General features: G+C 41.7%; 1 protein-coding gene across 50 annotated transcripts in view; it reads right to left on the bottom strand.

Moving 5' to 3' along the window:
• mef2aa (myocyte enhancer factor 2aa) overlaps positions 1-26,213 on the bottom strand; it is a 104,397-nt gene that overhangs the window by 39,794 nt on the left and 38,390 nt on the right. For all 50 annotated transcript variants that reach the window (XM_077248733.1, XM_077248741.1, XM_077248746.1 and 47 more), the window contains one exon: positions 18,603-18,806. In XM_077248733.1, coding sequence (XP_077104848.1) covers positions 18,603-18,806 — 204 coding nt within the window. The remainder of the gene's footprint in view (positions 1-18,602; positions 18,807-26,213) is intronic.

Here is a 26,213-nt window from a genome sequence, read left to right on the forward strand (position 1 = left end):
AGGAACTACTAGATTGTAACAAATGACTTTAGCGAGGGGGACAACTACAATAGAAAAGAATAGAATAAAAAAATTCGACCACATTTTAAACATTTATAAAACATGAAGTACTGATTTACTGAACAGTATCGATACGCAGATGAGAAACAGCGTATTTATCGAGTGAGCTGAGAGTGAAAATGATAGTTCAGAATTAGTCATTCATTTGCAGCATGCTTCATCCCCCTCTTGTTTCCTCTGTGAATAAGCACCAGGGTTATTTGCTCAGAGTCAGCGCATCTATGTTCAAGCACTTCAGATTAGAGCCTGGCTCATTAGTCTCATTGGAGACTAATGTTTACCAAAGAACCACCTCGCTCTGGGCCTTTTGTTGCTTTGTCTCTTTTTTAATTCAGCCTCTTGAAGAAGGCCTGGTTTTTAAATGAAAAATATCAGTTTTGCTAGAAAATGTGAAAGGGAGAGAGAGATAAAAAGAAGGGGTGGGGGTTAAAAAAAGTCGTTCTGACGTCAATGAGGCACGACACGTGCTAAAAACAAGAATCTCTTGGCAGTAACCAGGTAACAAGCATCATGCTCAAAGGAAAAAGGGACGTTCTCAAAGAGCACAGTGAGAGGGAACAAGACATTCGCTTCAGTGTCTAGAGTTCATCAATATGTATAGTTCACACATGGACCCCCTAGTCGTCTAAAATGCACTCTCCTAACTGATACGTCATAGATAATATGGCCGTGTACAGTCCATTTTCCACTTATGTGGTTGCTTGGAAGCATAATGTTTGGCTTGATGTGGCGCGCAGTCTTACTTTAAATCCTTTAACGTTGCATGTCCTTTATATTCGCTTCCGGGAGAGATACTTTAAGTGAAAGAAGAATATTCTGCTGCCACTGATTCTTGCTGGTCTCTGTTGTGAGGTAAACACCAAACTGTGTTTCCACAGCAACCTGGTCACACTTTACATGGGAGAGGGAAAAGAACAACAATTACACGAATTCAGACCTTGAACCTAGAGAGCTGTCAGAGAGACAGGGTCTTATAGAGTGGCTATCAGAAGAATGAACCACATGTAGCTCTTTGTTTCAGAAAAGAGAGAAAATGGCATGTTCCAAAGTGGGGCTGTGCTCTTGTTCTAGAGTAGACTGAAAACCCAGAGGAAAGCGAGTCCTTGTCCTATAAAAAAGGGCACTCTGAAAAGCTGCAGGAGGCTTGATTCAACACCATTATTGTTGCAGCTCTTAGTGTGGAATATAAAGACAGTGCTTTTTTAACCTGACATGTGCACTTCACTCCAGTAAAAATAGGCCATTCATTTACAAAATGTGACTTTTTTTATGAGGCCATCAAATGTGTGATGTTTATTTCCATGCATAATATTTCAAATGTATATCTTTCAACCTGAGAACAGTTAGTTGCACAAACTGCAGAAAACTATGCACAAATAATAAGGTTGTACTTTTTATTTTATTAAATATGTTTGCAAAGAACAATTGACTCTTTTTGTATGACACTAATGTTAAAATCATCTGGTTAAATTCAAACTCTTAAATAAATCACACTCTCGTTCATTAGCATCCAAAAGAAAAGTTTTATTGCTCAGAAGTGGCTCTTTTAGAATTATAATGGAATTCTCAGTTATGTTTCAGCACCTTCTCAGATGTTTCTCTTAAAAATCGGAGAAATAAAAAAACAGAAACGAACACAATACTACGTGACATATAGTAGGATTGTATAGATATAAAATGGATGTGGATAGATTAGCTAAGATTATGTGGTCTTAGAAGAACTTGTTCAGACATATTTGAGTTCACACTGAAACTAAATTCTGATTACAGACGTTGTTATCTTGGAGAATCTAAACATATTAAAATTTAGAAAAGAAAAAATCTGAGGGGCATGAGACTACCGCAATATTATCATTTTATTCTGTGAGTCATTTCAGTGCTGGGTGAAACAACTGATATTTTAAGATCTTCTCTGTAATATTATCTTCCTTCTAGTCCTAAATGTATATTTTTACATGCTGGTATTTAACATTCCTGACTCCTCTTATTAAAATTAGCAGAAATGACAACACTTTCCTTCAGAAACTACCAGAACTATGCTGACTCTGAGAAGAGGAGTGTTTGTTTTTAGTCTGCAGATTGACAAAACACGTTATTTAAGCAAGCATTGGTGGAGGTGTTGCCACAGTTTGGTCATTGATTTACCCTAGTGATAAGAAAACAATTCTACTTGAACTATTTATTAGGTAAACCGCCTCTTTAAGATGAGGTCAAAGTTCCTTATAAAATCTTCATGTACAAGGTCGAATGCAGAAGGCATTTCTTGTCACAAACAGAGTTGTGTCATTTTGAAACAGAAAAATATCTAACAACCCTAAAATTATAGTGGATAATTTTCTAATGTAAATCTATATAAAATAACAATTGCTTCTACCTATGAATCATTAAAATATTTTTTGAAACTTACCCACATTCAAATGTTGATAAAGAATGCAAAAAAGAATTTATGAAGCTTAAAAAAGAGGCTCTGTTCTTTCCTTTGATATATTGCATGTTCAGATATTGCTACAACTACATATTCTGGGGCCCATAAAAGTTTTGTGAAAATTATTAAAAATGCTGGCAGTGACTAGCAACTTTTTTTAAAACCGCTGGCGGTGAAAGAGTTAAAGCTTAACTATTCAGGTTGCAAGTCTAAAGGATATGGAAAATAATGACTAAAGAGTATGGAAGGACTATTCAATTATCAGCAAGTTAAAAGTACATCAAATCATCCACAACCTAGAAAACACTCCCTAAATCCATGCATGAACATGCCAAGGATCATTCTGAAGGATCTACAGCATACAACTGAGAATGTGGGAAAGCACAACTATAATTTGCACAAAAAAAGTGACCCAGTTGCAATGAGGGCAATGATTCTGTGGTCAGATGAGACCAAGATAGAGCATATTCACCAAAATTCACAATGATATGTGTGGTGTACGTTCACACTTCAAAATCGCGTTGAGCGAAGTTTGGTGGTGATGGCATCATGCTATGGAGCTGCTATATGAAATGATGAGAAAATCAAACAAAAGGCAGACTAATAAAATAATTCCTCCTCAGTCTATGCAACAATTATAATGTAGAGTGTCAGCTCATTATTAAGAATCATATTGGAGAGATACTGCACATATATCAGAATATCCTAAAGAAGACACCTTTCCTTTATGTCAATACAGCTGACATTTTCGTTTGACTTAATAAGCACTTTAATATGAAGACTGCTCGATGTACGAGTAAGCGGCATAACGGAAAAAATGTAAAAATATAAAAAAGAAGGAAGGAAAGGAAGAGAGTGGCAGTAGATGAGACATTAAAGACCGAGCACTGGGAATTGAGAATAGAGAGAAACGGAGATCACTGAAATGAAGTGATATGTTACAGATCATAAGGGAAATTAGACTAGATTTAATAAGTAGTTTATCAAAACAGTGTGAAAATCAGACGTGACTGACAGCTGCTAAAAAAGGACAATGAATATAACAAAAATTATTAACTAAAAAAAAGTACCAATTTAATTTCACTGAAAAAAACAGCTTTTTGGAAGACCTGAGAATGTAATATTTTATTTTATTTTTATAAAATGCTATGGAGCTGCTTATAAAAAAGTTAAATAAATAAAAAATGCAATTACTCAATGTATTTCTGGAAAAACTGAGGACACTGAGTGTGTGGTTTAAAGAGCCACCCAGGATGTGCCGAGCAGTGTAACTGACCATGCATCCCCCTTCAGCCTTTTCAAATGTCAAACATGGCTTTAGCAGATCACACAGTCAATCTGGCCCCTGGCCAGCCCAAAGTCAAGCCACTAAGTTAAGCGCTAGCCAATTAAAATGCAATCTTTTCTTGCGTGTTGTCGTCTGTGCATATCAAGCTCAAATTAAGCCCCTTTTTAGATTAATCCTTGCCGACTAGGTTAATAGTCCAGAACCGTAGGGGTCGTCTGCCTCGCCAGAGCGTGAGGTGAGTGGCGTCATTGTGCGAGTGAGTGATCCTTTAGTGCAGTGCCTGCCAAAATCTCAAAGAAGGACTCGGATGCCCCTGCTTTCAGCTGGAGATCGCTGCATGAACTCTCAAAGTTACTTCATTTACTTGTTAAAACAATGACAATCAAATTAAAAACATGGACTAGGTCAAAACGAGATAAATTATGCCTGTTCGTCCCTTAGTCGTCTTACCAATAGTATCAAACGATAACATCCTGACAACAAGAGAGCAGAAAGAGCTCTGTTAAGTCTGGTTTCCCCCCTAGTAAGGCAGGGCAAATGTGATTGGAAGGACACTCAGGCCTGAATATGGTGCCTGGTAGCAGGGCTCTATTATCTGGATATGTCACCGTTAAAGATACCAGCACTCCAGCCCTGATCTGTCTCTGAAACATCCCAGACAGGCCCCTCTGAGACACGCTGCCGCTAATGTTTGGAAAATGAGCTTAGCAGCTAAGTCTTAATCAACAGGGCCATATAAATAATTCTTCCATTAGACTGCCACCTAAGCCTGCTAAGAGAGGGATGAATTTGTCATTTTCATGGTATTAACAACACATACTGAGAGACAACTGAGTTCTCTCTTCATTAGAGCAGGCTAAATGTTGACAAATGACATGCAACAAAAACAAAATGTTATTTTAAAATATAATAATATTTCGCAATTTCACTGGTTTTACTGTATTTTTGATTAGATAAATCAAATTGGACACATTGGACACATCTTTCAAAAATCTAGGCCAACTCAAACCTTTGAATGGCAGTATAGCTGCTAATTTCTAAAATTAGACAAACGGGCTGATTCACTGTATAAAATGGCCAAATTTAGTGTAATTAAATTACACATCAATGGACATCAACGCCAATGAATGGTGGATCCAAGGGACTTTTCCCAACAGTTCATAACAAAAATCGCAGACTAGTTTTCTTTAAAAATGCCATGATTACTATTTGTCTTGTCAAAGTCAATTTTACATCTGTGTTGCTTAAAGTCTAAGCATGACTTAAATCATTCCATCACTATCAATTTAGACTAATCAAATCTAAAGACCATATTATAATAGGCAGACTTAAGGGATTTGGACCGAAGTGTTCATCTCCATCTCTCCCTTCTCGCACTGTTGCTTTTATTTCTTTCTGCCACACTCCTTCCATCCTCACATCAGCAGGAGGAGGATAATTGATCAATCATGCTAATTGAACAGTCTGGCCAGCTAGCTCACAGAAGCAGATGTGCCAATTTGCATTCATTAAGGCAGAGTCGGGTCTTAATCACTGCACAAGCTTTGATTGACAGCACAAACAATTCAATGCAAAGCTCCCAACAAAACAGTAAAATTCAGCTCAGCAGCTATAAAAATAAATGTAATTATCTTGCAAAGTGTGCATATTTTCAGAAGAAACTTCACAAGTCTTACAGAGGCGTTGCAGCACTCGTACAAAAGTGCTCGGATAAAATGACGATTGATTTAACAGCTTTGGCAACATTACTGATATAACACAGAGTCGTGTGTTGTGTTGAATGTCCCAAAAATCCCCAGACCCAATGACATCAGCCTTCCCCTTCAACCAGAGTGTTGAATAAAAGTCCCTTATCAAAAATATCTCCCTCCCCCAGTGCCACAGCATAGCCTCATTTCCTTCCTCTCCTCCCCAGACACAGGCTCCTTACTACATCCACATCCAGAGCCAATAGAAACTGTGAGCGAGCTCTTGTTACGAGCTCAAGTGTTTCTATACGAACATGAATATGCTTAGCATAGCTAATACAGTTGCATGGCTTTTTGGAGGCGCTTGTATGCCGATTGCAGCTTCAAAGGTTCAAATGAAAAGCAAGAGAGACTGCTTTTGGTCCCATGCTTGTGATAAAACAATGGTGTTATTCACACGGAACAAAACAGGAATCTCATGCAGAAAAGACAGAAGGGCTGACATTTGGGAATGGTCAAGATTTACATATCCTGCCTTTTCCAGGAAATAATTCTCAAAAGAATTTCTCGAGACTAAGATGGCAATTTTCAAAAATTAATTCAAAAACTTTGTCTCAATTAATTCAAAATATTTAACATTCAAAAATGTTAAGTGTAAATTAATTAAAGTGACAGTTCACTCAATATGAAAATTGTTTCAACATTTATTATTTAAATGATGAGAGAATTTCCGTTTTTTGGGTGAACGGTCCCTTATAAAATGATTGTATTATATTTGATATGCTTTCTTTGTTGATATGTTACAGTGATACAGCCTACTGTACTGGTTGGCCTTTGAATATTTCTTCAGGAAAGAAAAAAGCATTTGCTTTTTAAAACCACACACAACAATGCAAGCCTCTTATGGAGGCCTAAAACATTTGCCTGAATCATTCCCTGATTTGCTTACTATTTGAGCCAGGTAAATGACAACTCAGACAACAACCAGAGTATTGCAAAAGGTCAGCCGCCCGTTCACAAAAGCACACCCACCGGTTCGGTTATTTGCAACATGGTGAAGAGTGGTGGAAAAAAATTCATACATGTAAATCTCAAAGCAAACATACAGTACGCCATGTGAATGCAAGTCTGCAGCCTAACTTCTCCCAGCATTCAACAGAAAGGCTGTTAGCTGGAGTCACTAATGTGTTCAAACCATGATAATATGGGCTAATGAGAATGGACTGATATCAGCATGGCTGAGTAATGCTCTCGGGAGTATCTAACAGAGGCGAGGGGGTAAAAAAAAGGGACAAATGGACGCCACATATCTGCTGTGAAGTTGATATCTGATTTCAAGGAATCATATGTGCACACTGAGAAGCCTGTATTCAGAATACCAGCGAAGGGCTACTGAGATTTCATTACCTCCAGTTAGAGAGGAACAAGAGAAAGGATGATTTAATTATTTTAATTACCTGCAGCAGCTTTTTCATTTGGAGCACAAACAGAATTCAATTTGAAACACAACAGGAACTATAAGGACTTTCTTTAGACAGGACAACTGTTAAGTATTTTCTCTCATTCAGTCTTTGTCCACCTTTTTATTAATTGAAATTGACGTACAGTAAGAGGAAATTCAATAACGAGTCAAATTCAAAGGAATTAAAGGAATGTATTGATATTTGTTAAGCTCTATTACCGCAGAGAAGTATTTCAGCTTGTTCCTCAGTTTGTCAAAAGAAGGAAATATCACGTGTAGAATAATACACTAATATTGCGCCAGGATAAACTTTCTGTTGAGCATGTCAACTGAGATCAGTGTGATAGAAAAGTTTTTACAACTCATGAACTTCAGTCATGATCATGTAAAGTCACTAAAAAATGGTAAATATCGCATTGAAAGTGCATAGATACCAGAAAGAGACCAATTATTATTTTAATGTCATTGGTGATAACTGATAAATGGAAAATATCAAAATTATATTATTATTAATCTACTACTTGTCTTAATAAATAAAAAATAACACACTAAAAACTTAATTCATTTTAAATGTTACAAGTGAATTTAGGCATCGCAACAATATAATATGCATGAAAAAGTATTCGCTAAAGATAATATTTTACAGTATTGTTAATTTTGTAGTGTTTTAATTATAATTTTTTTGTGAGATTAATAAAAATAAAGGAAATAATCATGCACAAATAAATATCGACAATACCAATAATTAAAAAAGAACTCTAATATCCTAATTTAACAATATGGTACTAACATATGGTGCATCCCTAGTTCCACCCACAATAATTACTTCAGTAACGTCCTGGTTGCGTATGCAACCCACCGTTCCCTGAAGGAGGGAACGGAGGACGTAGTCGACGCGACTGAAATGGGATCACGCTAGGGAGCCTATCATCTTCGAGTACTATTGAACGAGCCAATGTAATTGGCGTGCGTGATTCGCATCACACACTCCGCCCCCGCGGCGCGGGTATAAATACGGAAGTGGATGCACGCACTAGTTGCTTTTCGCTGAGGAGCCGAGAGTAACCCGGGGTCAGCGGTGGTCCAGCGGTAGTGGCAAGGGGACTACGTCCTCCGTTCCCTCCTTCAGGGAACGGTGGGTTGCATACGCAACCAGGACGTTCCCTTTCAGTCGATAACGTCGGACGTAGTCGACGCGACTGAAATGGGATCAACCATTGAACACGCCACTAACGCTGCCACCTTCCAGTGCCTAAACCAAAGCCTCCTGATGCCCCCGCAAACTTAAGGCGGGGAAGGACAGGGCTTAGGCCAGGGAAGTCACTGCTGTTCCTACAGGACCACTGGGAAAGCGTTCCCCGTACGTTGGAAGGAAGGGACGCTGCGGAAGCCACATCCAACCCGAGGGAGGAAATGTGGAGAATACACATATGAACTGGGCGGAAACCGGGCAGTCTAACATATGGAATGTCACTGGGGTGGCTCCAGCCTAAGACGGGGGGAGACACACCGGACAGTGACGGCAGAGAGACTCTGCCGAGGGAAGACACGGGCTCACCGCAGGGAGCCGTATCGTGGAAGAATACACATATGGGGTCACCGAAGGGACCGCAACATATGGACCCAGCCTAACACAGGTTCCACACTGCTTACGAGTGGTAGGCCTAACACCAGACGTCCCGCACGTCCGACGTCGGAGGGGTGTGGAGGAACTCAACAGGGTTCAACTTTAAGGGAACTCAACTGGAGTAGAAAGGCGCACGTATCCAGTCCATAGGAGGGGAATGGCGCAGCAAGCCGACACTTGAACCGGGCTCACGGTGAAACTGGCTTCATGAGAAGGGAGCCCACGGGAAGCAGCGGTTCAACTAGGTGTCGTCCAGCCCCCAACTCTAGAATCTGTTTAGCAAAGTATATCGTCAACGCCCAGGCGGAGCACTTTACACTCATCATAGAGGAGCTCAACCCTAAGTGGACATGTTGCATCTCGGATCTTTGCCGAAATGAAGGCAAGCACTAAGTGCAACTTTGCATGGAAACAGCCTTCCCTCTCTGCTGAATTCCAACAGATATTTGAAGAGCTGGTCTGAGGTCTATGACTTGCATTCTGTACACGTCCAAGCGAATCGGACAGAGAAGCCAGGGCTGGATCTGCCTCCTCCAGGGCAGCGCTTGCAGGCTCACCACCTGCTCCTACTACGGGAGAGGTAGGAACCTTGGGCACAATCCGAGCCGGGGTCTCAGCTTGTGAGAGTTAGCCGGCCCAGACTCCAGGCACAATACGTTGACCGAAAGCGAGCAAGTCCCTACCCTCTAGTAGAGACCACGCGAGCAGGAGAACTGATATAACAGAATTTTTAACTCACTACCTGCAGTGGCTCAGGGGCGGTCTCTGCAGTGCAGTCGCACCAGGGACAAGGCCCAAGAGGATAAAGAGGGACACAAGGATTTACAAGACCTTGCTCCTCAGGAACCTGACGATCAGAACGTGCTTCTGCATACTTCTGCAACACGATGAGCGTCGTTTAAACACCGAGGCAACATCATTTTGAGGGTGATTTAGGAAAACAGCCTACTGCAACCCATTTTGCAGGAAAGAGAGCACTGAAGTGATCGAAAGCTTTCAGGATCTCCTCAGGGGAGAAGACGCACTCAACGATTAGGTTCCACTTCTAAAGGCGTAAGCACGCTACCCAATTCTAGGGGGTGCTCGCAGAAAGTGATGGTAACTAACACATGTTCTTGTGATAGCCACCTGAACCTCCGCGTTCGGATGTAAGACCGCCCGGAATCTCCGGGGGAAGAACGCGTGTGCCATCGTGCCCCGTCCCCGAATCCAGGGGAAGTCAGGAAGGCTGTTGAAGGGAACCAGGTCTAGTTGGGCCAATGAGGGGCAACTATGAAGACCTGTTCCTCTCCTGACATGGCACGTAGGTGCAAGTGACGGGCGCAAAAGACAGGAGCATTGCTCAACACAACATGTGAAGATCACTGGGCTTCAGGAGCATTTTCTGCTCAGCACTTGGGTGTGACAAGTTCACTGAGCTTCAGGAGCATTCCTGCTCAACACCTGAGTGTGATAAACTCACCGAGCTTCAGGAGCATTTCTGCTCAACACTTGAGTACGAAGAACCTCACTGAGCGACAGGAGCATTTCTGCTCAGCACTTGAGTGTGACAAGTTCACTGAGCTTCAGGAGCATTACTGCTCAACACCTGAGTGTGATAAACTCACTGAGCTTCAGGAGCATTTCTGCTCAACACTTGAGTGCGAGGAACTTCACTGAGCACCAGGAGCATTTCTGCTCAGCACTGCGTGTGATGAATTCACTGAGCTACCTGTGATGGACTCACTGAGCTACAGGAGCATTGCTGCTCAACACCAGAGTGCGATGAACTTCACTGAGTTTCAGGAGCAAATCTGCTCAACATGAAGAGTGATGATTTCACTGACTTGCAGGCGCAAGGCGACCATGAGTCGCAGTCACTTTTAGAAGGCTCACTGGGGTTAAACGCATTTCTGCGGCCCCCTGGGGCCGCTGAGTCCCAGTGTTTGTCCAAGGGTAGTCCGCTCGCTTTACCCAAACACTGGCGGAAAAATAAAACCGGGGGGGCAACTGAGCGGCCCCGGAATGGTCATGACCCAGCCGGACCCAGGGGATGGAGTCTCCACTTGCCCTGGCTATAACTGTCGTGAGGCTCGATGGCGGCACGATTGAGTAAGCGGGAGGAGTGGAATAAGGCGCCCTCAGAAGCGTCTGACTCCAAGGAGGAGGTGACGGGTGAGTTTGTGACATGCAGGGGAAGCTTGCGCAACGGTCGCAATGTCTAACAACTCGAGGCACGAATGCCCGTGTAGTCGGGGGTCGCCCAGGCCCCCGTTAAAACACGCCCTTTGTACATGGCCGCTCTGTTGAAGAGGGTTTGGCAGCAGACCGGGATGAACTATAGTCACACAGGGTGAGCTGCTCTGCCACGGTCACCTCGGGACTCGATCGTGAAGCTAGCGCTGAAGCGGTCACATATGGAGGGAGCCAAAGGCTGCGACTACCATATACCCCAGGAGCCTCTGAAAGTTCTTTCAGTGGGACCCTTTCTCACTTCAACACCAGCTGAACACATTCTCATTGGAGAGACATGTTGGACCGAGTACCTCTCCAAAACTAGAAAAGAGATACTCAGCCCGTGGGCGAGATTACTCTCTTCCAGTTGACCTGAAGACCCAACGGGCTCTGGAGCACTCGAGGGGAAGGACACTGTACTGATACTCCACCCTTAGACGCAACACACAGGATGGCCTGCGGTGCGGGAGGTAGAGATCTGAAGCACATGTCTTTCAGGTCAAAGCTGCAGACCAATCTTGGGCCAAGATGGTCACGACCCACCACCTAGTAGCACGAAGAACGAGTTTACAACTGGCCTTCGTACCGGCTGGAGGAGCGGCTATATCAAATCCTTCGCCAGCAGGATAAGCTAAGCACGCACAAGTCAGGAGCACTGCTCAACACTCGGTGTGATGAATATCACTGAATTTTCAGGAGCACGTCTGCTCAACACCTAATGTGATGACTATCACTGACTTGAGCGGGGTAGCCGAGCCTGAGGTGGGGCAGCAAAGTAGAGAGAGTGGTGTTAGTGTGCTGTGCAACACTTACCTGTCTCCACAAGCGGCAGGGGGCGCGTGAGAAGGCGGATGACCGGGTCCTCGAACGCACCAAGCTGCCTGCTGGCGGTCAAGGGGGAGCTGAGGGGTGTAAGGCTATACAGGGTCACACCCGCCAGACTGGCCCTCTTGGGACCCAGGAACAGATGAAATTGCTCTCTCTTTGAAGTGTGGGTACCGCTTGCTCCGCTTTTTTTTTTTTTTTTTTTTTAGGGAGCCAGCGGCGGAACAGACACACACACAAACAAAGGCTCCACCCGGCCCTCACCCGGGGGGAGGGAGTGATCGTGCCACTCCAAGAGCATCTCATCCATTCCTGGGCGGCCCGCTCCGGAATGCTTTCGCTGTCGCTTGCCACCTGGCTTGGCAGCGCCTGGAGCGGGCTGGGCGTCTCTACTGCGGCCGGCTCCCTGCTGAGGCCTGGGTGGAGGCTGCTGCGGAGGCCCAGCAGGAGCGGCGGCCGGAGAACGCCCACGGCGACGAGCAGGCGGAGGAGCTGCCACCGGCGGCGGGTGGAGGCAGCAGCTGGCCACCGGGGCAGGATGTGCCGGATGACCTCCGTCTGCGCTTGAGCGGCAGAGAACTGTTTGATGCAGTTCTCCACCGCGTCGCCGACCAGCCCAACCTGGGAAATTGGGGAGACCAGGAACCGAACCTTGTCCGCATCCGCCATACCAACCAGGCTGAGCCAACGAAGGCGCTACTGGACCACCAAGGTGGACATCGCCAGACCGATCACGCACGCTACGACACCCGTACCCCGGAGGGTGAGGTCGGATGCAGTGCGGTGCTCACCTATGAGCGCACGGTCTGGATTACCCTCGTGCATGCCATGGGTGCCCTAGCCTGCAGCAACGCCATGGCACGCAAGAGGAAGGGGCTTGCCCACAGGCTTTGTAAGCTCTGCCCGTCGGAACGGACGAAACTCACAGGCCTTAGGGGGGAGACGAGGATCCCCCCAAAAGGCAGCGGCCGCCGGACACAGGTGCACCTGTGTCGACAGACCGCTCCAATGGAGGGACACCTCGCAACCCTTCACCGTTCCTCCATCAAGGGTAATGAGGGGGAAAAGCTATTCAGGCAGTTTCTGGCAGAGAAAGATGCTGTTCACCACCTGATAAGCTCTCCATGCATTTCAGGAAAGAAAGGCACTGGGGCGGCGAGCTGAGAACCAGCGCGGCCCGCCCCAAGATACCAAACTCCAGATTCCAACCGAGACTGAACGGGACACGGTGGAGGTTCCACTCGAGCCCGGCAGCCTCGGCGGCCCGTTTCAGCATAGCTGATAATTCTGGATCCGGCTCGGGCAACATTGAACTCCCGGAGGGAGACAATGCAGCCGAGTCATCATCTCCAGAAGTCAGCTCACCCTCTGATGCTGCAATCGGCGTCCTGTCCTCCAGGGGAGCCCCGAGTGAAACCGCTGGCCCACCCATTACAGATGGACCAGCAGACAACACAGGAGGCTCCAGTGGTTGCAGTGGAAGGGAGGAGTGAGGAGCCCACAGGGAATGGTTACCGGGCGGGACATCCAACACTATCCTCCGGTCACCCATCCCACACAGCACCCGAGGGTGGGGCATGGTAATGGGGACTCGCTCTCCGCGAACGAAGGCGAGTCTCGCCCTCAACACTGCGACAGTCATGTTCCCACAGTGAAAACATGAGCTGTCCACAAAAGCTGTCTCAGCGTGCTGTAAGCCAAACACGTGACACAACAGTTGTGACCATCAGAGAGAGACAGGGAACGACCGCACCCAGAAACGCACGGGCGGAATGACATCTTGAAAAAGACGCAAACGCACCCGTGTTGCTCTTTCAGAAAATAGGACCGTCACCAGTGCCGGAGCACACAGGGAAATGACCGCGGCAACACTGAACAGAGAACTGAAACAGTGAAGCACTCACTTTTCCGCCCTCTAACCAGCCATCAACACACACAAACATTTAGAAATTTGTTGCTGTTAAAACAGCAGTTGAGAGCTCAAAGCTCGCGATCACCGCTGCACTCGCGCTGTAGAACACCAGCACTGGGAGAGTCTTCCTGAAGAACACCGACACACTCGCTCGTTGTAGACAACAGCACTCTCAGAGACATCAAACGATCGGCTCCGAAGCGAAAGGCAACTAGTGCGTGCATCCACTTCCGTATTTATACCCGCGCCGCGGGGGCGGAGTGTGTGATGCGAATCACGCACGCCAATTACATTGGCTCGTTCAATAGTACTCGAAGATGATAGGCTCCCTAGCGTGATCCCATTTCAGTCGCGTCGACTACGTCCGACGTTATCGACTGAAAGGGAACTAATAATTAGACGAACAATATGGAGTTCACTGAATACATGTTCAAAAAATGTTCAAAAATACATGCATTTATGATGTACAGTAACTAATATAAACATTTTATAAAAATATGAGCCCTATGGAAAATATTTTCCAGCGTAGACTCCCCTGTAGTAAAATAAAACACTTTTTGTTTAACAAATTAAATAATTAAAGACCAAATAATTGTATGTGCTAACAGCATGACATATTCTGAAACCATAAACAGTGAATATGCCTTAAATATCATCAATAACCTGACTTATTTCACAAAAGGACAGAGAACTTCCACGGTCTTTATACAAGTGAAATGTGTGGGGCTGTTACACAATTTCTACACTGAGGTCCATCATACATGAAAAGTCCTTTCAACTCTACTTCCTTTCATATTCTCTGAGCAATGCAAAAGGTGAGAACAAGGACAAAGTGTGCTAGTGGAGACCCAATACCGTGGAACACCAGTGGTCCTTAAAGACCCCTGTGAGATGCTGAATGGACATGCTCTGAGGAAACGCTCCATCAATCCTGCACTGCTACTCAGTAAATAAAAGGGCTTGCTTCAGACCCAAAGCCTTTGAAAAGGGAGACACAGATGGGATCGCGGCCACTTTTAATCAGACAGAGAAGTGGACAGGATCCACAAAGGGAGATTTCACGCAACGCTTCACCTGTCGCCTGGAGTGTTATTGAAGTTGAACCACGGTGCGGCGGGCGCACAGTCGTACACACACCGAAAACACACATACGCATGCTACTCTTTGCTCAGGCATGGTGATCTCGGTCTAGCGCTCCGGTACTGACTGTGGGCCAGACTTGAGACAAAGTCCATAGCCCTGAGCCTGGTCGTCACACTGTGCCCCACTCACACATCCATCTGTGGAAAGCAATACATCTGTTCCCCTGACTATGCAAGGCCAGGCCGTTTGCTACAGATGGTGGTGGCAAGTAGGAATGTGACTTTTGATTTGACTTTTTACATGAAACAGGAATTTAAGCAAATCAATGAAAAAGCAGCAAAGGATGCATTTGTTCTAGAGGACAGAAAAAAGGACAAATGAGGAAAAAAATGTGTGATTGTTTGTGTGGCATTTATCACTTTAACACACTTTATTTATTAAGATACGTGCGGTGTAAGTGCCTTCCATGTGAAACCCATTTCACCAAGAGAAGTCAAGAAGAAAGAGAAAAAAACACAAATGGGAGGTTTAGAGATGTTAAATAAATGTTTAACTCTTCACCTATTCTTTGACAAGCTAACAGTTTCCATATAGCTGGACAATATATAGCTGTTACTTCAGAAACAGTACAACGAGGAGGAAATGGATCAAACTCCCACAATTTGCCTTGTTTCATTTTAAACAGTCTTGATTCTCTAGAACCAAATTTTTGTAGCTTATAAAAATTTTAATTTTCAGGAATTATAATTCAGGCTAATACTATGTTGGGTGAAAACTAATAAATATCTAATATTAACAAATTGTGTACTATTTTGTGTAAAAAAAATGACACACTAAAAACTAAAGATTAAATTTAAGCATCAGAAAATTATGTAGAGTATGAAAAAAATATTTGTTGTAAAATTGTCTTTTAAAAAGATTACATTTAACACTATTATTGATAAATGTAGTGTTTTTAAAAGATCAATTCATTAAGTCATCCATATGTTAAAAAGGAAATAATTGCACAATTAAAATATCTAATATCAGCCAATACCAATACATAATAATATTTTTTTTTTTACAAATAACTAATTTAATAACTAAAGACAAAAAAATATATATCATACATCACTAGAAAAATACAGTTTTCAGCTTTCAGTGTAGCTTGATTTCAAATAAAGCAGCAAACTTTACAATGCCTTTTTTGGTCAAATTTGGTTTAAATTTGGAGATTTCATTTTGCCACCATTTAGCTAAAACAGGAGCTGAACTTGAGTGCCTTTATTTTACGGGGTGTTGCCAAGATGGCCGAAGAGTGGACTGACATATCTTAAAATGGCTTTGGGTTACTTCCTCTTTGTACAAGCCATTCGATTAATAATATCACTATATGGTATCCTCTTTCAGAACTGCACACCGTACAATATGAGAACACAGGCCTGTGTTATGGATAAAATCAATACTGATGAGTACTGATATCCGTTGGTTATATTGGTATACTGTATAACTCCTGCACAGATCTTTACATGCGTCTCTATGGAGACATACTGCCTTCATCCAAAATCAAAGTCAACAGCACTTTTGATGGAAGTCCAGGGCTCATATATCTGCTCCTGGTTTCTCCACCACTATAAAACATGGCCAGGCAGGAAAAGAGAGTGGAGGCTTCAATAGCTTATTTCTGCTCTGCTTCTTTACGGCTGAATCATGGCCTCAGAAAGAGAGCTGGCTGTGGGCGATCTCTGCAGCTACGAGTAGACGCTGGCCCACTGAGCAGGGACAAGGCTGCTTTGTTGGGACCCTTCATGCATTCGGTCAGGCTCAAACACAGCGGGCCGGAGGGCCGAAGTGGGAAATGCGGCAGCTTGCCACCAGCTTGCGTTCCACATCAGTAAGCGTAAGAAAGAAATCTGCTGACGCCTGATTGTACAGATATACATGTCCTGCATGTGTTTGTTGATGTCCTACAAGACAATTGCAGGATAAAACTAACCTTTTTTCACTTAAAAAAAGGTGTCGAATGTAATTTACAACAGCAAAGAGGCTCTTTAGTCATGCAAGAGGACGTTTTGCAACACGGAACACAGTGATTTCTCGTTCTTTAAATTCACAGAGGGAAAGGCACAAAGCCATTGAGAGGGGGCACAGCATCAGCAACCTCTTTAAAAGCTGCTGTAAAGAGGTAAAGCTGACATGGGGTGGCTGTTACATAAGAGGAGAGTGTGTCCATTCATTTTTAATGCAGGTGAGGGCCCTCTCGTTGCAGAAAAGAGAGCAGATGGGCCACTGATGGAGAGCTCAGGCCTTGTGGATGGCTCTGTGCATTCTTCTGCAGTTCTGCCATGCAGGTAATTCACCAGCAGTGTCATCAGCATGAATAAAAGATAACTTGGCCCAGCTGACTCCTTTTATGCAGTTTTGGACATTTTTTTTTAAGTAAAAGACTTTAAAGGAATACTTTACCCAAAAATAAAAAATCTGTTATAAATTCTGTTACTCACCCTTATGTCATTCCAAACCTGTATAAATGTCTTTCCTCTGCAGAACACACACACACACACACACACACACACACAACAAAAAAAAAAACTTTTTTGACCATAAAATGAAACCACACTGACTTTCAATATATGGACAAAAACAAAGACATTTTTCAGAGCATCTTCTTTTGTGTTCCACAGAAGAAAGAAAGCCATACAGGTACTGTATGGAACGACATGAGAGTGAGTAAATGATGAAATTTTTTTCAAAAAAAAAAAAAATCTAAATATATGTTTTTTTTAAATGTCTAAAACTGAATAACAATTCATAGGATTTTGTGAATTCCATTCAAATCTTGCTTTACAACAGAAAATATCTAGTGAATGAGATTGCTTTCAAAAGTACCATGCAGACAACTAAGAATTTTTGAAAGACTACAAATATTATTTATGCATAATATGCCAGTTTGTATTTGTATTTACTTATGATAAAACCTTTCAAAACATTTTTTGTCTGTATTACGCATGCTACACTGACATTTTTTATTTCTATTTAGTAAGTGAGTACTGATACAAAAAAATCTAGAATGACGTCAAAGAGACGTTTCGAATGCATTTTTGTTCTTAGCTCACTTATGGTCTCGACCTATCAAACTGAAATGTTGCTTTTGAAAAATGAGGACAGTGCATGCTTGGCAAATCCCACTTTCTGTGAACTGAACACTACAGTAGTATGGTTTTGGTTTGCACAGCACTCATATGGCCAGCTGGGGAGGCTTTATGATGAGCACACAGTTTTACGAATTATATAAATGGGACATTTTTTACACACTCATTAATTGAGGCAAACATGAATGGTGGACAAAATAAAAGACGCCATGTGCCCAGTTCAGTAAGGGGGCTGTTAAATGATCTATGCCCCTTTGTCAGTTGTGGTACTCAAAAACGTTTGGACTTATCAGTAACTGCAGACGTCCTGAACTCTATCTAAGCACGAATGAGAAGGAAACTGTTACATGCTGTCCAGACATCAGTTTGTCCCCCATGGTACTATGGAACAACACATGCTGAACATTTGTGAATAGATAATTTCGAAACTTCACCTTAAAACTGATTGCTGTGTTAGACATTAACAAACGACAACATAGTTTGAGATGATATCTCATTCTTTGATATAGAGTATTTGCATTATATAACAAAATGTAAAAAACAACAACTGGCAGTTCAAATTGAGGGGAACTTACTTCATGCATTCACAAAAATATTATCTTGGTTGGTTAAAAGTAAAAATTAAGGGAAAAATGGCTACAAGAAGTGAAAATATTTCTGAGAAAAGCTCCAGCATAATTTATTTGCAAAAGCCACTTGGTTTTATATTGTGTTTTCTAATGCAGTGAAATTCAAACATTTTAAACTTAATGTTTTGAAGTCAATGTCCAAAAGTCCATTTACCTTTTGGGGCTTAGTACATCAAAAATGACATTTACAGTACATGTAAAAATCCTTCAATCATCAAAGACTGGTCATTACAGGAATCAGAAGTAGGCCAAACTCACCTCTACAATGTCAGAGTTGGTTCTGCTCTCGTGGGGTTCGTTGTATTCTGTGTACTTAAGTAGGACTTTGTCCATGTCAGTGCTGGCATACTGAAAGAGTTTGTTTGAACTGTTGAATATGATCAGGGCAATCTCACAGTCACACAACACGCTCAGCTCATAAGCTTTCTTCATCAAACCAAACTTCCGCTTTGTGAAGGTGACCTGTTAGGAAACAGAGAAAATAACAAGACATGTTCAGTAAAATGTTGTTTTATACACAGACACAGCTTGACACTAAATTTTTTGCTCAACATTCACTGTGGCTAGGGGTTTTCCAAAGTTATTAGCCACTCAGCATTTTTACTGTCCACAATTTTGACATCGATATCATGGGGAAAACCTGCCATATAGATTTTTTTATATATATTATCTCATAATTTTGCAGCAGGTATTAGGCTGCTGTCACTTTACATTCGACCTGACGCACGGACCCGTTATAGTGTTACACATGCATTTTCAGCAAAAAAGAACTACATTTATATGCACGCACTTTGGGTGTGGGCACAAAATCTGTGGGATTGAGTAAAATTATGTGTAATCCAATGCTGAAATTCAAGCCCTGTAACACCAACAATATTCATCCGGAGTGAAATGAAACAAGTGAGTGAAGGTGGGTTTGTGTGTCAACTCGCTGTCAGAGAGATGAGAGAGCGAGAAAGCGCAGCTGGAATCGTGCATCTATGATGCAGAAAATGAGTATTGGAAGCATTTCAGATATTTCAGTATCGACACATATCGAAAAATATATATTTTTGACAACACCGCATTGCACTTAGTTTATTATGGATAGATGGATGGATGGCAGATATTTTTGCTGTGGTGCCCTGGGAGGGATTTGGGGTTAGGTACCTTGCTCAAGGGCACCTCAGTCATTTCCTGCCGGAATTGAGATCTGACTTTGTATCATAAATAAAAACAATTCTCTCACTATGGTGGTGGGAATCCTTGCAATGGTTTTGGACTGATTTTAGATCTGCTAAAAGTCTAATTGTTTTAGTGGTCTTCATCTATCCTGGGCCATGTTACTGCGAGATAATGAGTCGAGCAGACAGCAGAGATGCCACACTGATGTCATGGCAGGTCAGACAGAAGGTCAGTGCAAGGAACACAACAGAGGCTCCACAGCCAGTGCAATCAGCCCATTAGGGAGACAGCAGACTCCATCACTCCTGCCTGCATCCCCTGACAGCCTCTTCCTGCAGGACCATCGCTGTAACACGAGCCAGTATGTGTGCTTCTGCAGGTCGCACGTACACACCCATAACTATCTGACTTTTCAAGAGATGACCGGCCATTTTGCACCAAGCTATATGCTTGGCTTTAGATCTGGCTATACAGTAAGCCAAGCCAAGCATGTGTCCTATTATCCACAAGAAGCGCATTCAGGAGCCTTCAAAAGCCTGAAAATGAATTAAGCATTTGTTCAGCTCCCATGTTTAACAAGTGTTGTACAGTGAAGATAGCAGCAGATTTACTTTCATAAAATGGGAGCATCAGAACGACATCATGGATGAGCATATGAACATTTAAGATGAACAGGATGTGTCGTGCACATGGCAAAACTTACAGAGATGCCATGGAAAGCTGTGCCTAGAGCGAAAAGAAGTTAGAGAGTGTGTCTATGCGAGGGAGAGAGAGAGGGAGAGAGAGAGCTGTATGATTACTTCCGCCAATTTCACTGACCTACAAAGCAGAGCTGAGCAGATGAGCTGGCTTTGTTCAACTTTAATTGGTCACAGCTTGCAGAAACCCTCATTTCAAACGGTACAATGCAATATAATCCAATGAGCAGCACAGTATCTTTAAATATATACTGATTTCTGTCCAACTGTGGAGATTCACATGTTCTGCATTACAGGTGATTATAATGCTTAATTATGTTTTCAGTTGAACACAATACATACATCTGGTCCCTCGATTTATGCATATAAAGAGAGAGAGATCATATTGATATTCTTCAATTGATAAACCTCATATTGAGGTAGATAGATATATTTTTTCATTTAAAATGAAATAATTAATATATAATGAATTAATTAAAGCAACATTAAAAATAATTAGAATAACACAACGTGCAGAAAAAAAATGTATTCCTGTGATGGCAAAGCTGAATATTCAGCAGCAATTACTCAGCCCTCAGTGTCAAATGATGCTTCAGAAATATATATCCAGGGAGATTTTGCATATATATATATATATATATATATATATATATATATATATATATGCATGTATGTATGAAAATCAATTAACAAATTCCTTCAGATAATTACACAAGCATGCCACACTTCACAAGACTGTAGACACTGCTTAAAATTCCATGTCAGCTACCCAAGGAACTGTTGAACCAAATCAAATCTGTACAGGGCATACATAACACATTAATCTAAATCCATTCAACCTCCAATGACATGAGGCAATGACACACAGCGGCTTTCATTATCAATAAACAGGAAGCGAATGGAGTGTGCTGGAGGAGCAGGACTGTACAATTGAGCAGACTAGAGAGAGTAGTAAGCTGAGCTCAGGAAGACAGCAGTGTGAATTCCCAGAGCCACAAAGAGCAACTCCCTCCCAGCTGTCATTAGACTCCTCTTGCCTCTCTTGCAGAGCAAACGCAGGCAAAGCAGCCTCCAAAATCTCCCTGGACAAGCCTTTTCCAAGTATATCATTATTAAATTCTCTATCCTACCATAAATGGCAGATTTAATTGTACAACTCAATAGTGGAAAAAGAGATGGGAACTATAGCCCAAGTAGGTGGCATAGTTCAGGTTGGAGTTGACCTCTGAGGCAGCAGAAGAAAATGTCACCTTTAGTATGGGACAGGCCCTGCTGTATGGTGTGTTCTGTGACATTGTTCCACTCAATTGCTGTTAAGGGCACTCAGAGTAGTTTCTTGCTGACCCAGAGTAACGATTTATTCCAGCTGCAGTGCAGGACACGGTCACACACACACACACTCGCATAGACATGCATAAAACCATCCGCATGCAAACAAGAGCTTTTAACTCATGTTTAACTTCTTTAAACATTTTGTATTACATTTTCAATTATACTCTTCTCAGCCTTGGGCAGCACAATGCACGCCTGTGACGGCAGTGATGTCAAACGCAGTTGTTATCTTTACGATAAGTACAGCCTACTAGCCACAGTTTAAAAATGCCACAAATAAGCGCTCTAGCTGCAACAAGGGCTTTTGGGTGAGTCCCCAAACAACAACCCCAGTCTCCCGGGTCACTGAGACAGTGGAAAGCCATTGAGAAATCTAGGGTCATGTGGGAGATCATTGGAGCCTACCAGCTCACAGAGAAACACACTCACACAGTAGTTGACTGATTTCATACTGTAATTTACTGATCTAGTTACTGTCATGCGAGTTAGGGCTGCACAATTTATCGAAATAAAACAGAAATCTATATGGCTTAATGTGATTATCAAAGTCTGCCATTTAATTAAGTATATATACACTACAAGTTTCAGAGTAAAGTGCGGCACTGTGCTTTTTTACACGTGGGCAGCTCATGATCCAGTGTTTTCAATGTCACAGAGTGGCTCAATTCACATCAAATGCTGCTCCACACAAACTCATCTATGCATCTGCTCTGAGTTTGGGTTGTTTATAACGTGGATTTGGGAATGCCAACATCTTCCCGTTGTTGTAATGAGAAGTGCTTATAAACCAGCTGTTGTCAACAAAGGAGAAGCTTTTTACCTAAATAAAAGCTCAATAGTTTTGCGTTTAAAAATTAAGAAATTAATACAGCCATATTTTTAATAATAATTAACAAAAGTTATTTTGATTATTATAAATACATTTTTTTAAGATGAGACACTACAGGTGAATAGAGTATTTTTTTAACTAGCAGATATCACAATGAAACTTTGCCAGTTGATTACCTACATTAAGATGAGAAAAAAAATGTATTACAAGTTTTCTGTAATTTAATTTTTAAATATGCAAATGAGGCATTATTTAATTAAATATGCGCTAATTTGCATATATTTTAAAAACAAAATCTGAGTATTGGATAAAGCCAGGTTCAAAATTATTTTTTCATTGTGTTCACATAGATTGGAAAAAATTACAGCGGGATTTATGGATATCTACTTTTGTTATCCTGTAAATCAGAATATACTGCCAATAGCCTTAAAAAAAAATATTTTCGCCATGTATTTTGGAATAAAATGTTATATATGTAATCAGGCTAGAAAGAAATAATATATATTTACAAATCCCTCAGTAAATGTCTTCAAACTTTCCAGTCGTGTACCTGGTTATATTATGGTGTATATAGGTGCTACTGAAGAGGAGATTTCGGACTTGGGAGTATGAGAGAAAAGTCATTTTGAGAAAACGGGCTTTAAAGATTTAGCATCAGCCAATGAAATTGTGCATTTAGAGTAAAATCCCCCCTTTTACTTTCACGATTGGTTGCTGATAAAAAGGAAATGACCATATTTGGATCCGTCAGTATTGTACAGGAGAGAGAGAGCTTTCTAACGGTGTGTGTGATGACAGGTTGCAGATCGTGATCGCGGAGCAGAGGGATGATTTATAACGACAACTTATGATGAAGGATTTATGAGAAATGTACAGACGCAAACAGACAAAGTGTAGTAAAATAAAGACCTAAATGTGTATTTCAGACTTTTTTTCACCACAAGTCTGAAAGAAGACATGTTATTGAAGAAAATATCCCAAAATCTCAAAATTGACCAGTGAAAAAAAACAATGTTTTTGCCTGCCGTGTCTCGCCTTAACTAGCCTACTCCATTTTTGTTTTACAGTTAAATTTTACAATATTATTTTTTTTTAATATGTGTAATAATTGTAAATATAATAATTAAAATAGTAATTTTATCATTATTTTATAGTCATCAACTGCCACATTGTAGAGGTACGACGACATAACTTTGGGCCAAACTGTGCAGGTCTACAATGAAATGCAGCAAACTTTTTATTAGAAAAATTGCAGTTAGAATTTTTCCCCAAATCGTGCAACCCTAATAGTAGTCAAAAATATAAATATATTATAAAGAATGTCAACACAAAAACATATTGGTAAGAATAATCCCACAAACCGATATTGGGAGCACCTCAACACAGCACCCACAGTAACTAAAGTTTGAGGAAGTAATGTTATGAGTCATGTTTTGTGCTCCAAACTTCCCTTTGTTCTCTTCAACTTGTGGCAGTCTCTGATAAGGTCATTCTATCCCAGCCATCCAGTAATTATATTAGCATTTCTCATCTAATTGTACAGCAGGAATAAGAACGCTGACCTTTTCACAACTTTTTCAGCATATCAGGTAGTTGCTGGGGTACTAATTCTGCTCTGCCATCATCTCTTCCATGTTTGTATCTTACTTTTCAGTCTGTCCTCTTTTTGCTGGCAGCGCACTGGGCTGACTTCTATACCGTTGGTTATTGTGGCTTCTTAGAATTTCAAGATACCAGTGAATCAAAGCAAATGGGGATGTAAGTAAAAAAGAAATCCTTGCTCCCATAAAGAGGAAATGGGCTAATGTGTGGGTGAAAAATGTTGAGTAATGCATTTACGTGACCAGAATCTTGAGGAATTCCTTGTTGTGGATTGTGGTGAGACGAAATAGATCATGAAGAAGTGTACCCAAGTATTTTAAGGGTATACGTGAATACATGTAAATCTGTGTGTGTGTGTGTGTGTTTCACCTCAGAAAAATGACAATGTCTGGCTTATCAGTCAAAGGCTTCATCACAGGCTGTCCTTAGGGAGGGGAGTCAACAGGAAAAACAAGCCATGTGGGCCTGTAATGTTCTCTGGCATTGAAGGTGATGCCTCTTATATCGAATAGAGAGCATAGTTAGGGACCAGTGGTGACATATAATTGAAAGCAGCATGTCAGCTTCAATGATCTCGATACCAAATAGCAGGGGGTTTGTGTGGTCCAGAGAGACTCTCTGCCATAGCACCAGCTGGCAGAGTGACCCAAGCCCCCTGGCTCCTGCGCTCCTGCTTCCCAGCAAAGAGCACTCAGGCCTGGGAGACAGGCAGCGGTCCCTCCCTCCTGTCCGGCTGGATCAGCTTTCACAGGACACAGAGGAAGCCCCAGGTCCACAGTTCAATGCTGGGTTCTGAGCGTTCGAGTCAGCCAGCTGGGGCTGAGCCGGTGTGACCTTGTAATTAGACTTATCTCTATGCATTTATCTCTCACACTCATTCACAACATGAACTTCACCTGTGATAATTTGTCTCTTATATTCTGTTGAAAAACAGCAAAGCAATTAAGGCAAAACAAGCTGGAAAAAATGTTTATACTTTTAAAGGAAGTATTCTGATAGAATGTGATTCCATAACCTAGTGAGATGCCAATGGAGACTAATGGAGACTAAATTTAAAGATCTCTAAGGCATACTCATGACATTAAAGCTGTTCTAATAGGTAGGCAATTTTATTATGCTGACACCTAATATAAAATTTGTCCAAATTTGAATTGTATTCAAAAAGAAGGCAGACACAGAATGCATCACATTCCATGAAATGCTTCAGAAATTACAAACTTGGTGAAATATACAGGTGTTTATTAAATGAAATAATAATGAAGGAAATAAATGTATCTATTAATATGTTTATTTAATATAATGAATGTTATTTTTCAATATACTGTATATCATTTGAATAAATAATACTGTACAATTTCATTGTAATTCAGTACTGCAATTGCACTGCAACATGGTCAGTTTGATTTATAAAAAAATGTAAATCAAAGATGGTGGACAAATGTTGATTATGCTATATGCTAGGTGTAGGAAATATGTTAGGTGTTAGAACAGAGTACTTGTTTAGTTTCTTAAATGAATAATGAGGCCAACAAACATTACCTAAAAAGAAATCAATGAACAGATTCTTTCAGATATAAAGATCATTTGTATTTCCATGACTTTTCATTCTGTTGATGTTCTGCCACCATGATGAATAACTGAAGACAGGTTTTCATTGTTCTGAGCATTTCATTGTTGTTGTCATCAAACATGAATTACAGACAGAAAACCTCCCACACTATTTCCCCTTACAAACCTAGAGCTAAACTCTAATGCAGTTAAACCAAAAACAAAACTCCCTTTGCTTTAAATAATCCACTTTAGCTGCAATTACAATCATTTAAGGACACCTAATATCAGAAAGGGCACTTTTATTGAAATCTTCTTTTTTTCCACTCCCTGGTTTCTAAACCATGTTTTTTATCATTAAAGAATAATGGTGTTCTCTCAAAACCTTTTAGGAGAGAGAAAGAAGAGGAGTCTAATAAAAGGGAAGGATACACGTCACTTTTTTCCTGCCAACAAAAAAAGAAAAGAAAAAAGAGCAAGAGGCTCAGCACTCCTGAACATGCGACATGCGGAAGCAAAAGTAAGCCAATGCAAGGGCGGGTGACACTCCACCCAGCAGTGAAATCATCAAACTTTTAATGACTTGGGTAATTACCCCTAGTGAGCCTGCTTAATGGCGTACAGCGGACGTCGTTAGGCACAGAGGTCCAAACGCACACACTCGCACACAAACGCAGAGAGAGTGCATGTCGACTG

The sequence above is a fragment of the Siphateles boraxobius genome, unplaced genomic scaffold, assembly GCF_051911475.1.
Source record: "Siphateles boraxobius isolate OS27281-9 unplaced genomic scaffold, OSU_SipBor_1 31, whole genome shotgun sequence".
NCBI lineage: Eukaryota > Metazoa > Chordata > Actinopteri > Cypriniformes > Leuciscidae > Siphateles > Siphateles boraxobius.